This window comes from Poeciliopsis prolifica, unplaced genomic scaffold (assembly GCF_027474105.1).
Source record: "Poeciliopsis prolifica strain line A6 unplaced genomic scaffold, Auburn_PproV2 SCAFFOLD050, whole genome shotgun sequence".
Lineage (NCBI taxonomy): Eukaryota > Metazoa > Chordata > Actinopteri > Cyprinodontiformes > Poeciliidae > Poeciliopsis > Poeciliopsis prolifica.
Window position 1 is genome coordinate 3,423,497 of NW_026562425.1, and position 23,333 is coordinate 3,446,829.

Sequence of the window (23,333 nt, forward strand, 5' to 3'; positions counted from 1 at the left end):
CCCTTTAAGAGCATTCATGATCTTAATTTAGCCCTAAACGAAAATGAGCTCCACACCCCTGGCTTAGATCAAAAAATGGTCACATGATGGAATGGGCTAGTCAAAGTACTAACCTAAATTCAATTGAGAATCTAGGCAAGGTTTTAACATTGCTGCTCTCTGTCCAATATAAATAAACCTAAGCTACATTAAAAAAAAAAAAAAGACAATATCACTGTGTAGACATAAAATCTGCTTCTCCAGTGTTGGATAAATATTATTCATTTAAAATATTTCAAATACTCCACAATTTTAAATTATGTATTACTTTTTGATTTTTAACAAAAAAGTCCACTGAAACACATTGAAGTGTGCAGTTTCAAAATGTCAAAGTATCTAAGGAGTTATATTTGGACACTACAGGAGTTAGTGAATATTACTGAAATACAAAAACTGCTTTGCTAAAAGCCCATTATGCAAACAGTCAGTTTGCAGGATTTTATGTTATGTAGTTTGCATTTAGACACACCTTTACATAATGGTTCCCCAGATATATGAATAGTTTAGTGCTACAAAAGTTGAACAATTAGCAAGAAAACCAGGAATAAACTAAATTGGAAGTGGCTCATTTCAAAGTTGTGTGCTTGTGCAGCATAAATAAATATGAGGAGACAGAAAAAGCATTATTCTTTTAATAGAACCTTTGGCATCAATCACATTCTGTCCGGTAAAACCTGTGTGTGTGTTACCCTTGTGTGAGCAGCCCCGGCACAAAAGCATCTGTTTGTCCTGACTTTCAGGATTAAGCTGCACATCCCGTCACGCAACAATTAAAAAAAACAACAAAAAAAAAACGTGCTGAGAAATAAAAATAAAAGTACTCACAGGACTTTTCTATATATATAGAATTTCATTCACCTCTCAAGAACAAAGAGTAAAAGGTTACAGTCAGTGCCATAGAAACAACCAAAAAATAAATTATTATTTTTTTTTTTTCCTTTTTCTTTGATTAGGTTTGAATCTGATTTGTTTCATCTAACAAAAGAGAGAAAAAAAAAAAAAAAAAACATGTTGGTGACTTTTGAAGAACTTTTATAGTAACCACCTGAGAACCCCGTCAGAAACTGAGATGGCTCGATCAAGAAAATCAAGAAAAACAGCAGATGTCAGGGCCGACCGAATGTGTCGCTAACAAAATGAGGAATGGAGTTTGTTGGTCAGAAACCACAGAATAATTTCAGCAGTTCAAGGGAACTGTGACAAAAAAAAAAAAAAAGACACCAAGTCCCTCAACACCCACTCACACACCCCCCCTCCTCCATATTTTCTACTTCAAACCCCGACATTGGTTCGTGTCCCGACTTCAGGGAAAAGGATGCACAGCAGCCACAACACCCCTAGAATGACGGGACAGTTTCTAGGGAAGGAGGGGTTGAAAAGAAAAAAAAAATAGATAAATCTGTTTTAGCTACACCGTCTCAAAGCTCATCTTTGGGCTTTGACTCGTCGTCTTCATTTTCTGTAAGAATCTCCTCCTTTGCATCATCATCCTCCTCTTCGTCCTCTTCTGCCTCCTCGTCATCGTCGTCATCGTCCTCAGTGGCTTGCTCTTTGTTCTTCTCCTCTTCCTCTTTTCTCTTCACCTCATCCTGCTCTTGTTTCATTTTCTTCTCTGGTTCCTGAGAAAAAGGTTGCAACAATCAGACAACGCTTCTTGTTGGGTTAAAGGTCACGAATACTTTTTTAATAAGCAGTACAACAAAATTAATGATACAGCTCTGCTAACGGTATTTATAAAAAGTCAAAACACATAAGACTACATTTTTTTTATTACTTCCATTTTTTTTAAATTAAAGAATTATATTTAGTTATTTCTGATTGGCCATTACATCTTTAATATTATTTATTATTATCTTCATTTTATTAATTATTATATCATTACATTTTTAGTTTTTCCTTTCATTTTCATATATCTTATTTTGTCTATTACTGACATATTGCATTTTAGAAGTTTTAAAGAGATTTTGATTATTTAAGCATTTTTCTTGCGTTTTCTCCCAAAACATTTCAATTCAACTACCATATTTCTTTCTTTTCATCATAATCATTACAAATTGTAAAACTATTTTTTAAATTGAATACTTCGGTTTCATTTTCTTATATATACTTGAACAGTATTTTTAGTTTTATTTTCAAGTACAGTAGATAATTTTACTTAGCTGTTTGGGTTTTATTTAAAATTTTATTTACTGTCTTATTGGTTCAAAAAAATAATAATAATAGTTGTGAGGCAAATTTTTCCACCCTAGGATTAATTTGTTAAAATCTATCCAGCCTAACTTTTATTTGGCTCTCACAATCTACCATCATACCTTTGTCACGCCCCATGTCTCCTTCCCGATTTCTTCTGCTTCCTTCACATCGTCGGTGATCACAAAGTTGTCAAAGATCGTACCAGATTTCACCTGAGAGGCAGATACAAAACGTTAGACTGTTCTTGGTATTTTCTTTATGCAACAACAACTTGGGAACATAAACTTCTCCTCACCTGCCAAAGGTCAAGACCAAGAACGCCGATGTTGTCGAACTTGTAGATGGTGGAGTCGGGACTGTAGTCGGGATTGTCAATTTCAGGATGCACCCAGGTTCCCTTGTAGTTGGGGTTGTCGATCTGTTTGGGTTTCCACTCTCCCTGTAATACAGAAAAAAAAAAAAAAAACTGTGTCAAACAGGAACATCAGCACAATATCCGATTAAAGAGACAAACCAATGAGACCATTGCTTTGTTAAGGTCTGAAACTGATTCACATTTTTTGGAATCAATCAAAAATGAAGGAATTTATGCTTTTAAATTAAATGTGTTCCCACAAACATGAAAGCTAGTTTGACAAAACAACAATAACCCCCAAAAAACAAAACCCAACAACAAACAAGCATTGTTCTGTATTTGATGGCCAATAAAGGGAAAACAGATCCAGTCCAACCTCTGGTCCATCTGTATTTGATCGTTTCTGTGTAAATGTGGCTTACTTTGTACTCTGGGTTGGGGATCATCGGTGGCTCCCATTCTCCATCCATGTCTTCATCCCAGTCTTCAGGCTTCTTAGCATCAGGATCAGGAATGTTTTCAGGTTTGTCCCAGTCCTAAAAACAAAACCATGCAATTTAAAGTTTCAAGTAACAATGTAAAGAACATTAAAAACAAGGCAGAGAAGAGGATTAGGTTCTCTCACCTCGGGTTTTGTGTCATCGGCATCATCGATCTTGGGGCGGTCATCCCAGTCTTCTGGTTTCTTGGCTTCGGGATCCTTAATTTTCTTGGGAGGCAGGAAGTCCCAGTCTTCCTCCAGGCTGCCAGATTCCACCTTCTCATTGTCAATCTTCACTTCGTAGGTCTGATCTGGGTTCAGGATCAGGGTGTACAGGTGGGTCAGCTCATCGTCCTGCAATGAAACGGTTGAGTTTAGCTTCTTGTGCAACAGCACTATGGAAGGCAAATCTTTAAAATAAAATGTTACCTTGCACTTAATCTCTTTCTTGATCAGGTGATTCTTGCCCTTGTAGTTAAAGATGACATGGACTTTCTTGGTGCTGTAGCCACAGATGTCAGGGCCTAAATCAAACAAACATGTAATTCTTCATAGCTTACAGAACATACTTTATTTTTTTACCGTTTTTATTCTAGTAATATCAACCAGTTTACAGAATAAAAAAAACAATAATTCCTATCATTTTGTTTTATTTCTTCTGATTATTTTAGTTCCTGTTTGTTTTATTGTTGAAGTATTTCTTATTATATCATCCATTTTTCTTTCTCTACATTTTTTGTAATTTAATCCATTATTACCAAATGTTACAACCACTAATGTATTCCTTTTTCTACCATTAATATTTACGAATAATGGTAGACTTTATTTATAATGTCCGGTACATCTTGAGATTTTAAAGGGCTTCAAAAAAATGGCTATTAATTCTTCACTTTAATTACTGCCATTTTTATATGATATATATTCCTACGTTTATTGTTATTTTAATACATATATTTTTATTACCAAACATGATGTAGTATGAGGATTCCCCATGCATTTCGGTCTGCTCCAAGTCAGAGGGGAAGACCTTCACGTAGCCGCCACCACAGTCGATCTTCTGCTCATGCTTGACCGTAAACTGAATGACCAAAGGCTTCCCCTCGTTGCTGAACGGGTCGAAGCGGGCAGAGACGGCGTAGAAGCGGGCATCTTGGCTCGTCTGCAGACCTGAAGTGGGAAAAAAATAATGATACATTTGAGCAGTGCAAAAAAACTTGATTTGTATTAATTCTAGTTAAAGATACTTAAATTGACAGACTGCTCCTGCATGGCCTCTTTTAAAATGGCTTATTTGGTATTGCATGTTTGCGTAAAGTTTCAGGCATTACAGTTTATAAAGTAAATAGATCCTCATTGTTCTATTTACTGTCTAAATGTAAATCTGCTACTCTCCTTCAGCAGCAAATATATTTAAATAATTTTTGCAAATCAATTAAACATTTATTCAAACCAAAGAAAAGGTTTCATTTATCAAAGAATGTATGTGAGTTAAACCAGAAGTTAATTCTTTAAAATCCTATACTTAAGTTGAGCTTGGTGACATCATAAAGGTTTATTTTAAATGCTAATTTGTTTTGACAATTGACATTTTAATGGTACAATAAGGACTAAATAATAAACTTGTTGGAGAATAAGGATATAAAAGACAAGTTTCTCTTTCACTTTAAAATAAAAGTGGAACAGTCATGTTATGAGCTCTGAAGCATATATGATTTATCGGTTAACATGAGCCCTTATTAACCAATAAACATCAGTTTGGGCTAAATAAATACTGTTAATTACCTTTGTCTTTCTCAGCATCTCCATAGAAGTTTCCAGCAGTCAGTTTCCACTCTCCATAGTCAGACTTGTGCTTGGAGTTCACCCAGCGACTTCTCCATTCATCTGCCCGAAGAAGAAGTAGCAGAAGAAGAAGCAATTTGACGGTTAATGACTTTCTAGAAATACATCAAATTCAAGCCCTGATTCGTAACTCTAATATTCAATTGCACTTTAATTATGACCAGTTAGCTTCAGAACATGTGGTCGACGAAAAACCTCACATTCGCAAAGAACTAAAAAGGAAATTCGGCTAACACAAACGACCATTAATCAGATCACTAAAACAGATTTGTGACCTATAACTCCGAATGATAGATGCCACAACTGTGTCGTAAATTTAAAATAAGCTGGGTCAGAGTGAGACTTACCACCGTCCAGAAACTCCTCCCGAAAATAAACCTTAGCGTGAGCGCAGTAAACTGCAAATATTACCACAACTAAACCTAAAAGCTTCATTTTGCTCTTTTCAGCTGCACGTCCCGCTACTCACAGAGGCACCTCTGGGCTAAACAGCAAGTAGTTTGCGGGAGAAGGAAGAGAAGGGAATATTTTAGAGTGGCTACGGCGAACAGATGGCTGCCTCTGATTGGGCAGCGGGTTGGTGTGTCTGGACCAATGACTGTGGACCACGAAAACACAGGAACCAGTGTCGAATGAAGCGAGATCAGCTGACCATTTCACGTTCTGTTGCCATAATGGGCATTATCCACTAGGGGGTGCTAAACGAGACCCCATGTACCAGTCTGTTTTGGGTTCATGTCATGTTTTGCATATTATGTCAGGCACTTCCTGCGTTTAACAATTACTTTTTTACTATTGTTATTATTAGAATTAACTCTGCCCTTTCTCTCTCTATCTGTTTTAATGTGATAAATTAAGTAAATGACAACAATGATACTTTTATGAAGGAACAAGCCGTTTCATCCAAATTTGTATTAGTTTCTAGGACAAATTTAACAAATTTGCCACACACATGCACACGTTATCTTATCTGTTTTTGTGTAGCTTCTATTGTGCAATGAGGCCAGTCTTATCATCTCTGTCACAGTAAACACCAGGCTAATATTATATTCATATTCTATTGCTGTATTAAAGATTACCCAGTGGGGGGCGTCATATTCATCAGCAAGATTACAGTCTTTTATTGTCATAGTGAAAATTATCCACAAGATGGTGCCAGTATCACCTAAACAATTCTTGGAGACATCTAATATTCTAACTTCACAACAATCCACTGTAGCAGTTTGCAGTGCAGAAGATTACAGCCTTTATGCCTGTAAAATCGCTTCACTGTTGTTTGTTACACATCTTGACAGCAATTAACAACATATGCTGGTTTCACAAAGGAAAAATGCTGAGATTGCGGTTGTGAATACAAAGCTCTTCATTGGACAAGTGGTGACATATGGCAACTAACAAAATCAATCAAAAATCAGGCTTTGCAAATGATCAACAAGATAAAAATAAAGATGTCTTCTTCCTTGATATTATTAAACAGACAAAAGCATAACCAAAAGGTTATGGCAATTATTTTGACAATATATATAAAAAAGAAATATTGAACAACAATATTTAAGATTGGTGGGACAGAAAGCCTCGGTTAACCACTTACATCTTTCTGTGAAACCACTTCACAGATTTTAAAGATAAGAGTAAATTTACTACATCTGATTTAGTTTGACTAAAAAGCAAGCCCCTAATCAAACTAAATGTCATCATTTTGTTGAAAAAACAAATACTAAAAATTGGTTTAGCCAGAAACTAATTTGGTAGGAAAACACATTTCTATGATGATCCAGATGTTATGTAGTCAAGGAGTAATGTCATTTGGAGGGAACTTTTAGTGGTTTTGGCTTCTTCCATACTGAAAGAATATTGTTGAAGTTTAGGAAGACTTTCAAATGACTTGAAGTTGCTTAGAAGTTTTTGATTTAGCCTGAAAACCTTTGAGATCCCCCAGTGCAATCCATTGAGTCTTACAAGAAGACTGATCTCTGTGTTTCCCTCTGGAGTTTCTGTGCCACAAACCACAGGATACAAAAAGAAACAAAATGGCCTCATCTCTGTATTTAGTCAACGCAATTTTATAATTTTTATTTCATTATTCTACTTAACATAGGAAGTGATTTTTTTCTTCCTTCATGCAACTCATTCCATTTTGATGCTGATGCTCTTGGAGGGTAAATTTTCTTCCAACGCTAGATTTGTTTCTGCAGGACTGGATGTCTGTAGTTCATGTCTGGAGAGATGCTGCACCACTCCGACACCAATGCAGTCACCAAGTACATTGGTGGCAGTCCTTAAACGATCCCTATAAACACAAAAACAGTAACATCTGAGAGGTTAGGAACTATTTCCCAGCTCATTGATTTTCTTGTGTTTTATCTCAAGCTTTTGTATTTCATTGTGCAGATGAAATTATACAAAGTGGTATACTTACAAAATCCAGTCAACCATGAGGAGCAGTGATATGTCTTCAGTGGGCAGTCCTGTCGAGGTCAACACAATCAGCATGGATACCATGCCGGCCTGTGGGATACCAGCTGCACCCGTGCTTGCTGCTGTGACAACCAAACTGAACAAAAAGAAAATAATGCAGTGTAAGAGCTACTTTGAATAAGTCAACATCAGTTTACTACACTATGCCAAGTCAGAAAAATTAAGGCAAAGCAACATTATTATTTAAATAATTTATATTCATTTTGAAATCCTTAGAAATTCTTAAATTGTTTAAATGATTAGCTCAGATAGCATCACATAAGCACAAAAAGTATTCATTTAAAATATTGGTATAGAATTCCGATAAGTTCTGCTTCTAACCCTGTTAAATATCTGATCTGGAAATAATCAGATATTTTATTTGAACAATATTATAGATGTGAAGTTTGTCAAAATTAGTTTATTCTTTGAATCTATTTTGTTTAGTCAAGAAGTTGTTTCTCCTGACATTTATTGGTGTTACTGACACCAAAACTGAGAATGACACTAGATAAACACTGGAATTAAACACAAGAAAACAGCGAAATGCCATAAACTCAGGAAGTAACTTTGCAATGAGGAATGGCAGAAAGTTGTTCTACAAAATATTAATTTAAGCAGTCAATGCTTTTTAGATTCTTTGGGAAAATTTATTTTCACCAATATATTACTCAGTTTGCTTTCTGTTGATGTGTGATTGCTTTTGCAAGGCAATGCAGGTAAACAAATTCCCTTCAAAGTACCTGAGGACAATGATTTGTCCAAAGTTGAAGTCCATGTCGTTGATCTGGGCTATGAATAAAGCTGCCACTGCTTCATAGAGAGCAGCACCGTCCATGTTCATGGTGGCACCTACAGGCAGCATGAAGCGCGTCACCTGTTTGTCCATCTGCAGATTTTCCTCCATACAACGAAAAGTAACAGGCAAGGTTGCAGAACTATTAAAAAGCACATAAGATATAAAGTTATGCTTCAGAGTCATTCATTTCTGATTGTTTGTAGTAATTGTTTTTTACCTGGATGAAGTCCCAAAGGCCGTGCTCAGAGCCTGGAGGATTCCTCCACCAAACCTCAAGGGATTCTTCCTTGTGACAATAACGTAGATGAGCGGCAGCGTGACGCAGCCGTGGATGATGAGCCCAGTGATCACAGTCAGAGTGTACATGCCAACATCACGACCTATTTCTGCTGCGTCCGTCATTTTAACAACCTGCCCAGCCAGCAGGAAGATGATTCCCACTGGAGAATACCTGTTATGAAGAGGTGTAATTAAAATGGAGATGTAAGTACTTTTCCAAACAGCAGATGGAGCCACAGATAAATTCTTAAAAAGTAAGCACATTTCCACCAAATCATGCACTCATACAGGCTAAACACAGCAATTTTTGAGTCAATTTAACGACAACATGCAAAGATAATTCAAAATTAGGTAAACGTTTAATAGGAACACATAAATGCTGAAACAGTTGAAGTGGTTCATCAATAGTCTTCCCTTCTTACCAGACAGCTATGCTAACAAGACGCATAATTGCTTTATTCATGCAGTTGAATAAATCCCTCAGAGGTTTCCCCTCTGACCCCATACTGCTCAGGATGAGGCCAAAGGCAACGGAGAAGACCAGCAGACCCACAACATTGATGCCGTCTGAGGTTCCTGCTGTTGGTGCTAAACAGCAGATAAAGTTACAATACATAATAACAACAAGGACAACAGGAGAATGAAAAGTGCACGGCAGGACAAAAATCATAACAATCACAGATTTTTATGACTCACTGTTTGTTGATATATTTGTGGCTCCTGATGAATTACTGCTGAGATTAACTGTTAAATACTTTTTAAAGAACATAGAATTAAAATATTAGTACTTTACAAACATTTTACAGTGAAATAACAACAAAACAATTGCACTAGCTTACTTTTCTGAAACAAGCTTCCACCAGATTTGAGGGAAACATGTTTCTATAAAATACATAATCATAGAATCATTCTTTCTTCAAAATATAAAGTGGCAAAAATGTATCTCCACGTGACTTTTGTGCAGACCTGATCAGATCCAGGAAAGCGTCCACACTCTGCACGGCCTGCTTTTTAGTAGGAGACGACTCGGACGTGGACCTGGGTGATTTCCCCGGCTTGATGAGAACCGCCAGGAAAATGCCAGTGAACGCAGCAATAACAGTGGTTACCAAGTAGTACACAAAGGTCCGAAGCCCAATTTTTCCAAAATCTTTTCTGTCAACATTTGAGATGCCTGAAATTTGAAGTGGAAAAATGGGCAAGACAGTTTTTGTCAGTCTTTATAGATCATCAAATTTTGATTTCAGATAAAAATGACCAGAGAAGATACAAAAAATATATTAGTTATTATTGGGAAAATATCATTGGTGATTGATCCAATCTTCTTGACAGAACTGATTTATTCGAGCCAAATTGATGAATTTTAAAACTTTAGCTTGTTCAGATGTTCACAGATGTTCGGGGTCACCAATGTGGAAAAAGACAAAAAAATAATTTGAGTCTTTTTTTATTCTCAATGTCTTCCAATCAAAACCAAAAATAGGATGTAGTACAACCATTGGTGTCTTCTCATGTCACTTTCTCCCCTTCACAATAAGAGCATACATTCGGGTGTGAAACACAAGCTGCCTGTTAAAGGACTGAACTATTAAAGTTTGGATAACCTCTGGTGAAACTAAACTAATGACCTAACTGTTGATTTTACAAGTAAGATGATTAATTCTCAAGATAGTACCAATCCAGCTTTATTAGCCAAACTGTTTGCTACAGTCAAGCTAAAAGCCAAAAAGTTGATCTGACCTGCAATTAGACTTGAAACGACGAGAGGAAGCACCGTCATCTGCAGGATTCTCAGCAGCATCTCTCCAGGAAAAGTTAAATATATGATTTGTCTCTCAGACATGTTAACATATCGCAGAGCAAAGCCCAGCCCAATCCCTTAGAAACACAGACATATGCACAGTTTTCCAACAAAGAAGCAAATGCAAGAGAAAATACAACATAAAACTGATGATTTCTTACCTATTGCAACAGCAGCCATTGTGAGAATGACAAAGGCATTCCTCTTGAGGAAAATTAGAATATTAAATCGATTCCTAATTAATCCTCTTTCACCTGAGGGCTGAGAACATCTTTCGTTTTTCTCGTTATCTTCGGGTTTAGCAACCTCCACCAACTCTACCTCCGACATGTTCTTAGAGCTTGGAAGCACTGATATCTACATTATTGCAGAAACATGGGAAAAATGAATGATGAACACTTTTGCCTGGAGCTTGAATGAATAAATCACTGTTCAAAAGTTAAAACATAACGAGTTTTAACTCATTATGTTGTAGACATTTTATAAACAAGATATTTAAATTTTCCTTCAAGTCTTACCAGCTTGCGTTTCGAAGTCCTTGGTAAAATAAAGCTCCTTTGGATTGAAGAAGTGATTTGACTTGACTTGTGGATCTAATTTTGAGGAAAAAAAGAAAACAGTTGTGGCCAGCTCAGAAATACTAGCTGCCACTGAGGTTAGGAGTGAAAGATTTACATTTAAGAAGAATTGCCCTACTCTGCTCCCTTCTCAGCACAGTTAACGGTAAAACGGCACAGAAATGTCAGAAGAAAAAAATACTTGCATTCTTTGCATTCTATTACGTTGTAAAGGCTTGATACAAGATTACATTTTAACAGTAATAGGTTGAAAGTCCATTTCTCTTCTTCTTGGACATATTTCACAGAACACGTTTTACCAATGCAGAGGTCTGATTTGTACCGTACTTTGTGAAAGTACTTTTTCTACAGATTATCTTACTACAAAACTTCAATGTATTTTGTTGGGCAAAGTTGCTTCATGTGATGTGTGATAGCTTTTGCAAGGCTTTGCAGGTAAACAAATTCACTTCAAAGTAGCTGAGGACAATAATCTGTCCAAGATTGAAGTCCATGTCATTGACCTGGGCTGCCACTGCTTCACAAAGAGCGGCACCGTCCACGTTCGTAGTGGCACCTGCAGGCAGAATGAAGCACGTCACCTGTTTGTCCATCTTGAGATCTTCCTCCATACAATGAAAAGTAACAGGCAAGGTTGCAGAAATATTAACTATCTTGTGGCAATAACGTGGTTGAGCAGCAGCGTGATGCAGCCCAGTTATCACATGGAGTGATTTATTGAATAAATCCTTACGGATTTATTCAACTGCATAAATCACTAAGGATTTATTCAACTCTGCCATGTTTTGTAGGAAAACATTTACCTTTAGGAGTATTTTTATTGCACTGTACTTTCACTTGAACAATATTATCATGAAGTACAGCTACTCTTACTTGAGTAAAACACCTGATAAGTGGTTATTTAAGAAAAACATTGTATATTTATGTTACAGTGAGACCTCTGTACATAAGTTTTGTTGTTCTAATCATATTTTGTCTGTTGAGCCATTTGGAGACAAATTGCAGATAAATTGTTACTGGAAGGACTTTATCCGGTTCTAACAAATATATACAGTGCCTAATGCATTTACTGGATTGTTAAGATTTATGCAGTAAAAAAAAGGGTTTAGTAAAGTGTTTCTTCAGCTTAAATAATATTATTTAGAAGGAAGAAATATGCTCACTTTTGGTAATCACGTTACCTATTGCTAGATGATTGATTTCTGATTCCTTGCTGTGACATGTTCTATTCTGAATAACATTTTTACTGCTTGATGGCATCACATATCTAAACTCATCAGAACTTTCTTACCTTTCTGAAACAAGCTTCCACCAGTTGCAGGAAATAAATACAATTTGCAGGTGATTCTTTATCAAATATACAAAATAAAACAAAAACAAAAACAAAACGAAACAGTATAGGTTGTCTTTCATTGATACCTGATGAGATACAGGAAAGCATCCACTCTCCGCAGAGCCTCTTTTCTGCCAGCAGAGGGCGCTGAGGTTTGATGAGAACTGCCAGGAAAATGCCAGTGAATTCATCTACCAAGTAGTAGATGAAGGTTCGCAGCCCGACTTTCCCAAAAGCCATCTTGTCTACATCTGGCATGCCTGAAATACAAAGAACTAGTTAGTGTTTTACAGATTTTTAATGGTCTTTGAAGCCTGAATAAACCCACCACAAACAAAGTGCAAAAGTGAGTTCGATCATTTTTCCTTGCAACATTTTCATGGGTTTGTTTTTATCCTTTTCATAGCTTTAACAAGCCTCTTCAATACCCAAATGAACTCAAGTTGAACAGTAGATCTTTAGAGTCAAAATGACAGGAGGAAGCAGCATCATCTTCAGCGTTCTCACCAGCAGCTATCAGGACAAGTTAATATTTTATTTCTCTCTCCGAGATGTTAATGTGTCACAGTGAAAAACCCAGTACAAACCCTTAGAAACACAGACGGAAATCAATATGCAAGATTTTCCATAAAATGACTATTTCATTAGAAGAAATGCAAGTGACAAAATATGAAGATTTTTACCTACGACACCAGCCGTTGTGAGAACGATAAAGGAATTGATCTTGAGAAAATTCAAAATATTAGCTTGGTGTCTAATTAAACTACTTCACCTGAAGGGTCAGAACAAATTTAACTTGTCTGATTTTTTTTTATCTAAACAGAATCTACTTCAGACATGTTTCCAGAGACAAAGCAAATGAGAAACTGCTAAAGTTGAACAAACTCTCTGTTTATATTAAACAAGATTCATAAAAATAAATAAAATAAATGCAATTCCTCTAATGGATGGTATGACCAGCTGAAGCTCAGACAACTCAATGAAAGAGTTTTATCTGCGTTTGTGGTGATAAGGCAAAACCAGAAAGCAGAGACAGGCAAATTCAGCTTGATTTGGCCACTTACTGTAATAATGAAAAGAGACAAACAGGTTTGTTGGTTTTTTTCTGTTTCACCCTGAGAACAAATTGACTAGAAACTAGAAATATGTTAAGGAAATCTTAGGTTAAAAACTGGTCAGAACTCACAGAAAAGAGGAACGATAGAGTAAATACGTAAAATTAAAAGCTGCCGCTACATGTGGATGGAGTTCCTGACTGTAAGACCAGTTTTTAAGAGCTTAATTAGACATGCAAACAAGGGAATATTGGAAATAAAAAGTACATTTTTCTCATGAGAAAACAAATTAAAACAAGCTCTAAACAGTTTGAGTGGATTTGTGTAAAAAAAATCTTGGTTCCATCTGATAAAACATGATTTTCACACTATAAAAAATGATGTTATCATTTTTATTAATCGTCTTGACAGTTTGAATTGAGTCCATAGAATAAAAACATCTTGAGCCTTGTTAGTTCTGTATTGGTTATTGATTTGTGCTCGTTTCGACATGAGAAACATGGCTGACATGCAGAGCTCCTATCCTGCTCTGCTGCGTCTTGTTGACAAGGTAAATACTCTTCATTGTCTGAAGCCTGTTGATTATGAGCTAAGCTCTTTAGCGGTTTTGCTTCAGCCACAACTTATTGATACACTCTAATCATTATGGACAAGGTCCAAATTGGGATGTTTGTACACTGAGGAACTCTGTCAGATCAATTATTCATTTGAAAATATTAAATAAATTTGTCAGATCTTTTTCCTTTTTTACAAGACATACCCAGTCACACTCTATTTTTTTAAGCTATGGCATTTCTCATGAATCAAATGATGGGCAGTAAGTTGAAGAGTTTTGCTGATGCAGGTGGCGAAGGCGGCAGCAAAGCTGGAGCAGATGGAAAAGAAACGGCCGAGTCCAAAGGCATGTCCAGGGAGGAGTTTGAGGAATACCAGAAACAGCTGGTGGAAGAAAAGTGAGTACAAAAAGAAACTTAAATTACCAATATATATTTTTTTATCATTAAAAATCGTGACAAAAATAAGATTAACAGTAGATTCCCCAGGAGGAAATGCTGTCTTGACTTACTTAATCAAAAATGTGAACCAGCAACAATCTTCATGTAAAATACAATGAGAGTCTTTTCTCAGCTGAGTGATGACAGTCAGAAAAATTCAAACAGATTGTCTTAAAACAACATAAAAGAAGCTTCTTTGTTGTCTCAAATAAAATTAGAGGGAAGCCTGATCACTGATAATAACGAAGAAATTATACTGCAAGGATTTAGAGCATTTAGCTTCTGCTGTATGATGTTACTGTGTGGCAAAGATTTGTAGTTAAATCTATCAACCGAACACATCTGAATACAAAAAATGCATATCTGTATATTTTATGTGCATTCACCTCCTTACCGTATTGTCTTAAAGTAAAAAGTCAGGACTTTATATTCTCTTTATAAAAATGTGCAATAAATAAAGACAAACCATTCTAAATCCATAAAATTATAAATATACTATGGAGGGCTTTGACTGAAGAGCCTTTAATTAAAAAACAAAATGCGAAGTTCGGCTTCCATTTTGCTCAGAAATCTTCTTTCTGCATTTGAAGAAGCTTCAAAGTGTTGCATTTTCATCATTTCACCCAACTGAACACTGATCTCCTTTTTTCCACGGGCCATTTTGCGGCACTTCCAGCTTGTCTTAGCGAGAAGCCAGGTGCCAGGACAACATCGCTCTTATTAATTAAATACAATCTTCTTCATTTGCTACAAAATGGCGAATGAAACTGTTAACATAAAGCCAAACCTGGCTTAATAAAGCTACAATTTTCAGGGCTTGTCAGAGTAGTGAGCACTTTTCAACTCATTCTGGTCTCAATTTAGTGAATCAAAGTTTACTGCCTCGTGTTATGTTGTGTAAATGAAGGTGAGGTCTGTTCTTTTTTAAACTGTGTCTCCAGGCCACTTGTGATGCACGTATGACATCAACGGATGTGGGCTGGGTTTACCGGGTAGCTTTAGGAAAGGGTTTATTTCCTCGTGGCTCAAATTAGACAGAGAAGCAGATTAAGCTTGTGTGTAATAACCTGTCATGACAGAAGCCACCATTAAACACATCTCTTAGCCAGGGCGCTTTAAAACAATAATTATTTAATCACTTTACGTTCTCATCTGGTGCTGAACCCTCCGTTACCTCCAATTAGGTGAAAGACAACTTGAAATGAAGTTAAAGTCTTGTTGCCAATGAGAAAATAAGAAAGTCAGAAATTATTTACTCTTTTGTCCTCACAAAAAGTATTAATTAAATGCATTTTTCTTTCTATCTTTTTTTTAATTTGTTTTTTAATCGCTGGTTTGGGTTTTATTGTAAACATCATCCCCAAAATGCATTAATTCCTAGATGATAGTTAATTAATCAGCAGAGGAAATTAGTTTCTAGTGACTGTGACCCTTTTTTATGTGCTCCAGTCATTTTTTTAATTCTTATCTGACTTTCTTTACCAAATTAAAAAAGCTTTATCCTGCAGGGCATCTTACACCACCTCTGATCTTTATTAGTTTCTCTGCAAAAACATAAAATCTTACCAAGTATTTTTGGTCTCGTTTCCAGTGCAAATATCTTAGTGCACTTGAAATAAGACAAACTAACTTACAAGTAACTTTTTAGCAAGAAATGGAGGCTCATTTCAAGTAAATAATTTCTTACTATTGATGAAAAATGCTAGTTTCATTGGCAGAAAGATTAACTAAAAAGTGACATGGGAAATGTCTTGTTAAAAGTGAAATAATCTCCCAAAGGAGCTAACACTTTTTCATCAATATTTTTTTAAAACAAGCTCCTATATTTTAGTAACATAAGATATTATTATATTAACTTAATTATTTGTAAGTTGGTTTGTCTTTTTTGATGTTGTACTAAGATATTTCCAGAAGAAACTGTCAGAAATACTTGGTAAGATTTTATGTTTTTGCAGTGATCCCTATTTTTATGCACTTAGGGACAAATGGCTAAAATCCACATCTACATGAGACGCCCTCTAAAAAGACTTAAAATGACGTGTTTTATAGTTTAAACAACAAATATATATAGATATATCACACACAGTGCAAACAGTTTCAGCATTACTAGAAAAAAAATCAATAGTTTTTCTCATTTCTGCTTTGTAAACGCCAGCCATGTGAAAAAAAGCTGCATTTGTTGCAAACGTTTTGCTCTAAGAAATCTTTGACAGGTATTAATATTTTAGTGTCACATTGCACAGAAAATTTTGCTAATACGCAATAACAAATAGGAAAATGTGGCTCTATTCATTAAATCCATCAAAACAAAGTTTTTTATTTTAACTTTTTTTTTTTGAACTTATATGCAGTTATATGCAGTGCATCAAAATCAGCATAAATTATTAAATTTCCCTTTGAGGTCAATAAAGTATTTTTGAATTGAATTTGAATTAAAAACAGTCTAATAATGTGGTAAATAATATATGGTTAAATAAAATATGAGTGTAAGTCTCCATAAATTATAAAAAAAAAAATACCAGAAATAAACTGGCATGTAATGCTTTGAGGTTTTGAGACAAATGTTTTGTTTAAATATATGAAATCAAAGTCCAAATAGATGAAACTGCAACTTACTTGATGTGATAAACAGTTTTTTTTATTTATTTTTTTGCAGCATATAAACAGGAAACCTTTAGTGCTTTAAGTCTGAATCTTTCCTTAAAGGATTCAGCATCAGGGAATTTGTCGTTCAACTAGATAGACATTTTGGAGGCTTAAAGTTAGTTTCAGTTTATCTGCTGAACCTCCTGTGACCTTTGGTATCTGCTCCAAAAATGTGTGAGAAAAAACGGACACTGTCCTGACGGCAGAGACATGCGAGGTGAGAGGACAGTCCTGACCGAGACATCAAGCAACTGAGGATTTATGCCAAGCTGTAGCTCTTGTGGAAGCTAATCTTATTAAAGCAGGGTTACAGAGGACCACCCTTAAATAGACACAGGGTAAATCTCGCGGCATGGAAACTGACATATAACACTGATAATGACATTATTGCAGAACTGGGCTAATAACACAAATGACGTCAGCTCAGAGACTCCAGAGAGGCAAATCAGGAGTCAGGAGGTCAGTTCATGACCGTCTGGCTTATAAACAGCTGAGTGGCTCTGTGAAGCACTTTGCACCCCAACTAAACCTTTAAGGTGTTTTAATGCTGCAGTCAAAATCTCCAAATCACACAAGAATTGGAGAAAGAAACTGGTTAGCATCCAGAATCCATCAAACTGATAAAAATGGATAAACAAAAATCCTTTAAAGTGGAAAATTTCTCATTGCAGCACAATCAAACCTTTAGAGTTTATTTAATTGGTGGTGTCAAGAAAATCCACATGACAGAAATTATTCTTATTGAAACCCACAGTCATTACCCCTCCCCGAATTGCATTTACAGCATTTTTAAAGTTGGAAACATTTGCATTTGTAATTCTTTAATTCTTGTTAAGAAGAGATGACCGTTTCTAGTATCCACTATTCAAAATATGAACAGAATGTGAACTTTAAGTAAGGCAGACAAGCATTTATTTTTAACCCTCTCCAGGCAGGGGTTGCAGATTTGCAACAACTTAAACAGTCTTTTCAAGTAATTTGAGCCTGAGAGGGTTAAAAGTCTGTAGTTAAAACTTGTCAGAGGAATAATTAAAAGAGTTTCAAACATACGGAGTTAATTTTTAGTGCCACAAAAATTAAATAAATAAACATGGATAAAAAATCCACCTTGAACTATAAACTAGATTGTCTGAAGATCCAAAGTTTTATTTTGTCAAAACATCTTGTTGGCAAACTTAGGGACAATCCAATTAAAAGCTTATTTTAAGGGGAAAATAATTTTTCTTGTCTGTTGAAGAAATTTTGTTGATTAAAATGTTGATTGAGATTTACTTATTTGGAGAAAAGGACCAATGGATTTACTTCCACTTTTGTTATGGTAGCATTAAAAACCCTTTCATAATTTTTACCAATTAGTACCACAAACTCTTTAATTTTCACTGCAAAAGGCCACAAAAAGAATCACGAATACTGGAGGACCTGAAAGGATATTCAATAATATTTAATTTGAAGGATGACATTTTAGCAGTTGGTGAAAAGGTTTTATCAATACATTCTGGCACAACTGGCCCTTTAAAAGCATTTATGATCTTGATTTGGTCCAAAACAAAAATGAGTTTGACATCCCTGATTTATAACAGATGAGAAGTAACAACTGTGCAAAAACCATCAGTGATGCAAACACCCAATTATAAAGTTACGCTTGGAAGAAAGGATCTGTGATGATGCTTCTGTGGGCACCCAGGATGCAGCAGTCTGTCACTGAAGAGCTTTCCAGTTCTGCAGCAGCTTTATGCATGTAATGGGAGACGTTGTCCAACAGCGATGCTATTTTAGCCAGAGTCCTGCTGCCTCCCACCGCCTGCTCTGAGTCCAGAGGTCAGCCCAGGACAGAGCTGGCCATCCTGATGAGCTCACCTGACCTAAGCAGAAGCTGGTCAGAGTTGACAGGAGAAATGTTGGACCCGAAACAGAAACCTGTTGTAGGCTAAACTTATAGGAAATCAATGAACGTACGATGCATTGGATTTAGCGAAATGCTATTTTCCATCTGACTTCCCATAAAAACCTGAAAACTGATGAAAATATATTCACTTCATCCAAACTCACTGAGCTGGAGATTTCTCCACGTAGGAATGGGGAAACGTGACCCAGAACCGGAACAAATGAACTCGGACAGAAAGTGTGGGATGCTTGTCCCTCAACGCAAACATTATTATCATGTGATAATTCTGCTGGTGCTGAGATACCGCTTTACGAGAAAGGCTTTGCTCCTCGCCACCTGCTATGTCAATCCATTAACCTTTTAATTCGCCCCTCTGCTGCAATACCTGCAAAACATTTCTATGTTTGGATGTCAGCTCTTGAGAACATAAGCTATGGATTTATAACACTGATGATGAGCTGTGTGACAGGAAACACTGTAATGAAATACAAATTAAACAATTTTTATGCAAATGTTGATGTTATTTTTATGAGTAAGAGTTTGTTCTTTGGCTGTCTGTCTTATCTGTCATGTTTCTGTTCTGCAGGATTCAACGAGACAAAGACTTTGCAACAAAAAAGGCTGGGAGGGCAAATCTGAGAGTCGCACTCAGAGATAAATACCGACTACCAGATGTGAGGAGCTCTCATCATTCTCTATCTGTTTAATTATTGACATCTGAATGCATTGTTTTAAATAAAAAAACTAAAACTAAAACAATTATGACTTACTCTGGCTCTGTATTTATGACAAATTATGACAAACTTTATTTCTGACAAATTGTGAAATTTGGGAGTTGAGGGCAGGAAAAGCTTTAAAAATAAAAAGTGTTTATTTTAATGTCATAAACATTCAGTTTACAAAAAGAAATTAAGCACACCTGCACCCCATTAAAGAAAGTAAAATACACACATTTGGATTAAACATTTGTTGAATAAGAAACAAAGCCAATCATTTACAAGTTGAGATGATAAAGGGAGGAAAATATGATAAAGAAACAAAACAAATAGAATATATTGTGGAAAGGTTTGTCTCTATGAAAATTTAGCAGTGAGTTGATTCTCTTATGTTATAAGTTGTTGCATTTCCAGTTTAATTCTGCAAAATGTTTTGGTCCATTTTAAATAAGTCTAGCATTTATTGCAGGCTGCAGTATTGTGCATTTGTTAGCAATGTTACCTTGTTCAAAACATTATAGATTTGAATCCTGGGCTGCCAACTTTTTGCATGTCAAACAAAGTCAAGTTCATTTTATTATTCAAATTGGCAAAATTTGAATAATAGAAGGTTTTTGATCTAAGCAAACCCAGATGACGGCATCAATATGCTGGAATCCCTGAAGCTGAGCTTGTATGTCGCAACAAGACATGCAAGCTTGTATTACAGCAAATACACCAAATATTTGATACAAAGTTAAATGGGTAAAACTGCTAAACACTGAGGGGGTTTTGTAAACTTTAAACGTAAAGAAAGTTGAAATTATTGCTTCTCTTCATTAAGCTAATAAAAATAATTTAAATAAATTTTAATGTCACAGTGTGAAGAAAATATCTTGTTCAGATTGTAACTGTATTTATAAGTGTAGGTAATATCTGCTTTTTAATTAAGACCGAACCATTCAGCTATCTTTTTTTTGCTGCCTTTTTGATCAGAGCGCTCTCGACGGCGCCATGATTCAGATGGCCGGAGACGACGCTGACCTGCCGGAGGAACTGGCCAAAATGGTGGATGAAGATGAGGAGGAGGAGGAGACCAACGATTCATTCCTCCACCAGCTTCAAAACATGGACCTGGACGAACTGAAAGCCAAGGCCCAGAGCAGAGTGAGCGAGCTCAGGCAGACTGCAGAGGAGAAATGTGTCCTCATGTGAACGCCTGCAGGACAGGCGCCACGCCCAGACCAGCTTTATTATTTAAATTTAGCTCCCGTGTCACTTTCTTTTTTTTATTTACTTGCTACAGAACAGCCTCAGCTCTGGACAGTTTCCTCACAGAAAAGCTCCTTGTTTTCTATGTCTCCATTTCTTTCACTGGGAAACATTTAAATGCTTCTTAAACAGATGTAAAAAGAGATGAGAGAAGTTTTATGCTCTCAAGGTTTGTCAATATCAAATGTGTTTACATAGCACTTTGAAAACAGGTTTAAAACTGCACCAGAGTGGGGCACAAAAATTATAATAAAATAAGTTGATGAAAAGAAAAGAAAATGGTCACAAGAATAAAAAAATGTATTATGCTAAAAAAAAAAAAGTAATAATAAGTAAAAACAACAACAACAAAAACAAGCATGTAAAAATACAAAAATGTCTGCTTTTCTGGAAGGTATGTAAAAGATTTGCTGGGAAAAGATTTATATCCTCTACTTAAAATTATGAATGTTGTGCATTTTCCTGTCTGGAAAAAAATTAAGACACGACTTAAAATGACCAGTTTCTCAGATTTTTAATTATTTGTATTACTAACAACATATCTATGACATTCCAAGCAAAAATGTAGTATTTATTTGCAGAAAATGAGAAATGGTCAAAATAACAAAAAAGTTGCAGTACTTCAAACGATGCACCGAAAATAATTTTATATTAATTTAGAAACAATAATAATAATAAGAAGAATGTTTTAACTCAGGAAGAGTTGAGAAATCAATACTTTGTGGAATAACCAGGAGATTTTCAATGGCATTGTTAATTTTTTCCATATCCCAACAAACTCAATAAACTTTTAAAGCTATGCAGGTATTCATTCTTTTTTACTAGAATTGTTCTTTTAATCTCAGTTTGCCATTTTTCACCCCTTTTCTATATTATTTTTTATATATTTTAAATGTACCCTCTAGTTCAACCTCTTGTTATATTTTATCTTTTGACATCCACAAAGTGAGTTATTGAGTTCTTTATGAGAGCAGATGCTCAGATTTGAAGCAAAGAGAGGAAAAAACAAAGAGGGAAGTAACAACTTTATGCAGACGTGTAAAGAAGACAAAGGAGAATCCAAAAACAATTCCTCCTCAGTTCTGCCTTTTCCTACATTTAACCTCATGATGAGTGGAGATGAGCTGCAGCAGGTGAAGCAGCACCCGTCAGTCCTGCCCTGCAGCAACAGAGAGAGTCACACACACTCTATGCATCTGCTCTGAGCACAACAGGGAAGCTGGAAGAGTCGATGGAATGATGGAAAGAGCCAAAAACAGGAGAAAGCTCCAAGAAAACCTGAAAAAGAACGGCTCAGATCAGTCAATCGTTTCAGCAACAAGGCAATTCAAAGTGCTTTACATCATAGAAACACAGAAATACAGTCATAGAAATCAGAATATTCATCAACGTTTCATTTCTAATGTTTCAAAAGCAACTCTGAACAGGTGTGTTTTAAGTCTGGATTTAAAGGAACTCTGTGTTTCAGCTGTTTCTCTGTTTTTTTAATTTTATTTTTTACAAATTCTGTCTCTTTTGTGAAGAATGAAGCTGAGCTGTCATTATTACCCATCCCGCTAGTGGCAGACTGTCTTTGGGTTTTTCCTGGACCGCCACCTGATCTAACCCTCCCTTTCCGTCGTGTCCTGTCCTCCCTCTGCAGCTCACCATCCCCCTTTCCCCCAGTAAGCTGACACAGCGCCTTTAAACATTAGCTGCTTTCTTCCTAATAGGATCTGAGGGACTTACATTGTCATCTGATAAAACTAAGGCGCTTGATAGCTGTGCTGCACCCTCTTAACCAATTTGTACTCAATTAGGATAATGGGGAAACAAGCAAAGAGGGACAGCTTTAATATATTAATGTGATAAAATGATTATCAGTTTCTCTTGTCTATGACTTGGGTGCTATTAGAAGCATCTTGCAGGGCTAATTGGAAATATTAGTCATTGATGAAATAAGCTAAAGCATGATAAGAACATTTATTTGATTTGATTGATGATTGGATTATAGTTTTAAAGGTAAGAATGGGAGCTCAAAGTGCCACTCAAATATCACAGAAATTTTTGATTTAAACTGACAGATGGAAAAGAAATATTTTATCAGAACCTCAGGGCCCAAAGTTGGCTTGAAAACTAAAACCAATTGAATGACTGCCTAGGAAATCAAAACTGGTGTTTTATAAAAATGCATTCAAGGCATAATTATCTCATATTTCTAGTGATGAAATTATTAAGAGATTTATTTTATTAAGTTTGTTCTTCCTTCAGAAAAAAACCCATATCAGTAAACAATTATTTAAAAGCTAAATTTAAGCGTTATATTGTCACTAGATGTTGGCAATAAAACCAACATCTAAATTAAGAGACACATTTAGAGACACTCAAATATAGATGACTTTCATTATGATTGCCATATGGTTTTAATGTGTTTGGTTTCGAGTGCCCTGCTGTGCTCGCATCTTGAGGTTCTTTCTTTCTGTTCAAAGGCAAAAGTAACAGGCTTTTCAACTTCTACGTTCTTGGAAAGCAACGCAGACAACCCGGAAAGCGTGGTCAGTGCAAAGCCACTTAACCTGCATCCAGTCTGCTGCAGCAGAGCAAAGGCAGGCCTTTAAGTAGTTGTTAGCTTTTAAATTTCAGCTCAGC

At 35.9% G+C, this 23,333-nt stretch overlaps 3 protein-coding genes across 3 annotated transcripts; 1 reads left to right on the forward strand and 2 right to left on the reverse strand.

Moving 5' to 3' along the window:
* Positions 1 to 657: 657 nt before the first annotated feature.
* calr3b (calreticulin 3b) lies at positions 658 to 5,457 on the reverse strand. Its single transcript, XM_055058367.1, has 9 exons — positions 5,258 to 5,457; positions 4,851 to 4,952; positions 4,032 to 4,235; positions 3,498 to 3,592; positions 3,213 to 3,422; positions 3,010 to 3,123; positions 2,528 to 2,671; positions 2,352 to 2,444; positions 658 to 1,658 (listed from the first exon to the last, which is right to left on the reverse strand). Exons 1-9 carry the CDS (start codon positions 5,343 to 5,345, stop codon positions 1,458 to 1,460), a joined length of 1,251 nt encoding a protein of 416 aa, XP_054914342.1. The 5' UTR covers positions 5,346 to 5,457; the 3' UTR covers positions 658 to 1,457.
* Positions 5,458 to 7,325: 1,868 nt separating this feature from the next.
* On the reverse strand, positions 7,326 to 11,155 carry LOC129378085 (excitatory amino acid transporter 1-like). Its single transcript, XM_055058368.1, has 10 exons — positions 10,765 to 11,155; positions 10,408 to 10,603; positions 10,186 to 10,323; positions 9,412 to 9,619; positions 9,285 to 9,327; positions 9,142 to 9,199; positions 8,868 to 9,033; positions 8,384 to 8,617; positions 8,111 to 8,305; positions 7,326 to 7,464 (listed from the first exon to the last, which is right to left on the reverse strand). Exons 2-10 carry the CDS (start codon positions 10,574 to 10,576, stop codon positions 7,326 to 7,328), a joined length of 1,350 nt encoding a protein of 449 aa, XP_054914343.1. The 5' UTR covers positions 10,577 to 10,603; positions 10,765 to 11,155.
* A 2,720-nt stretch (positions 11,156 to 13,875) lies between these two features.
* Positions 13,876 to 21,504, forward strand: cplx4c (complexin 4c). Its single transcript, XM_055058239.1, has 3 exons — positions 13,876 to 14,165; positions 19,325 to 19,412; positions 20,430 to 21,504. Exons 1-3 carry the CDS (start codon positions 13,999 to 14,001, stop codon positions 20,646 to 20,648), a joined length of 474 nt encoding a protein of 157 aa, XP_054914214.1. The 5' UTR covers positions 13,876 to 13,998; the 3' UTR covers positions 20,649 to 21,504.
* Positions 21,505 to 23,333: the final 1,829 nt, after the last annotated feature.

Bases quoted from the DNA above. Each gene is read 5' to 3' on its own strand.
- calr3b (XM_055058367.1), bottom strand. From the start codon at position 5,345: ATGAAGCTTTTAGGTTTAGTTGTGGTAATATTTGCAGTTTACTGCGCT. The intron at 4,236-4,850 runs GTAATTAACAGT...TTCCCACTTCAG, and splicing joins AGATGCTGAGAAAGACAAAG to GTCTGCAGACGAGCCAAGAT. The intron at 3,423-3,497 runs GTAACATTTTAT...GTTTCATTGCAG, and splicing joins AGAAAGAGATTAAGTGCAAG to GACGATGAGCTGACCCACCT.
- cplx4c (XM_055058239.1), top strand. From the start codon at position 13,999: ATGGCATTTCTCATGAATCAAATGATGGGCAGTAAGTTGAAGAGTTTT. The intron at 14,166-19,324 runs GTGAGTACAAAA...TCTGTTCTGCAG, and splicing joins AAACAGCTGGTGGAAGAAAA to GATTCAACGAGACAAAGACT. The intron at 19,413-20,429 runs GTGAGGAGCTCT...CTTTTTGATCAG, and splicing joins ATAAATACCGACTACCAGAT to AGCGCTCTCGACGGCGCCAT.
- LOC129378085 (XM_055058368.1), bottom strand. From the start codon at position 10,576: ATGTCGGAGGTAGAGTTGGTGGAGGTTGCTAAACCCGAAGATAACGAG. The intron at 9,620-10,185 runs GTCAGATCAACT...TTCAAATTTCAG, and splicing joins CGTTTCAAGTCTAATTGCAG to GCATCTCAAATGTTGACAGA. The intron at 9,328-9,411 runs GTCTGCACAAAA...TGTATTTTATAG, and splicing joins GCTTTCCTGGATCTGATCAG to AAACATGTTTCCCTCAAATC.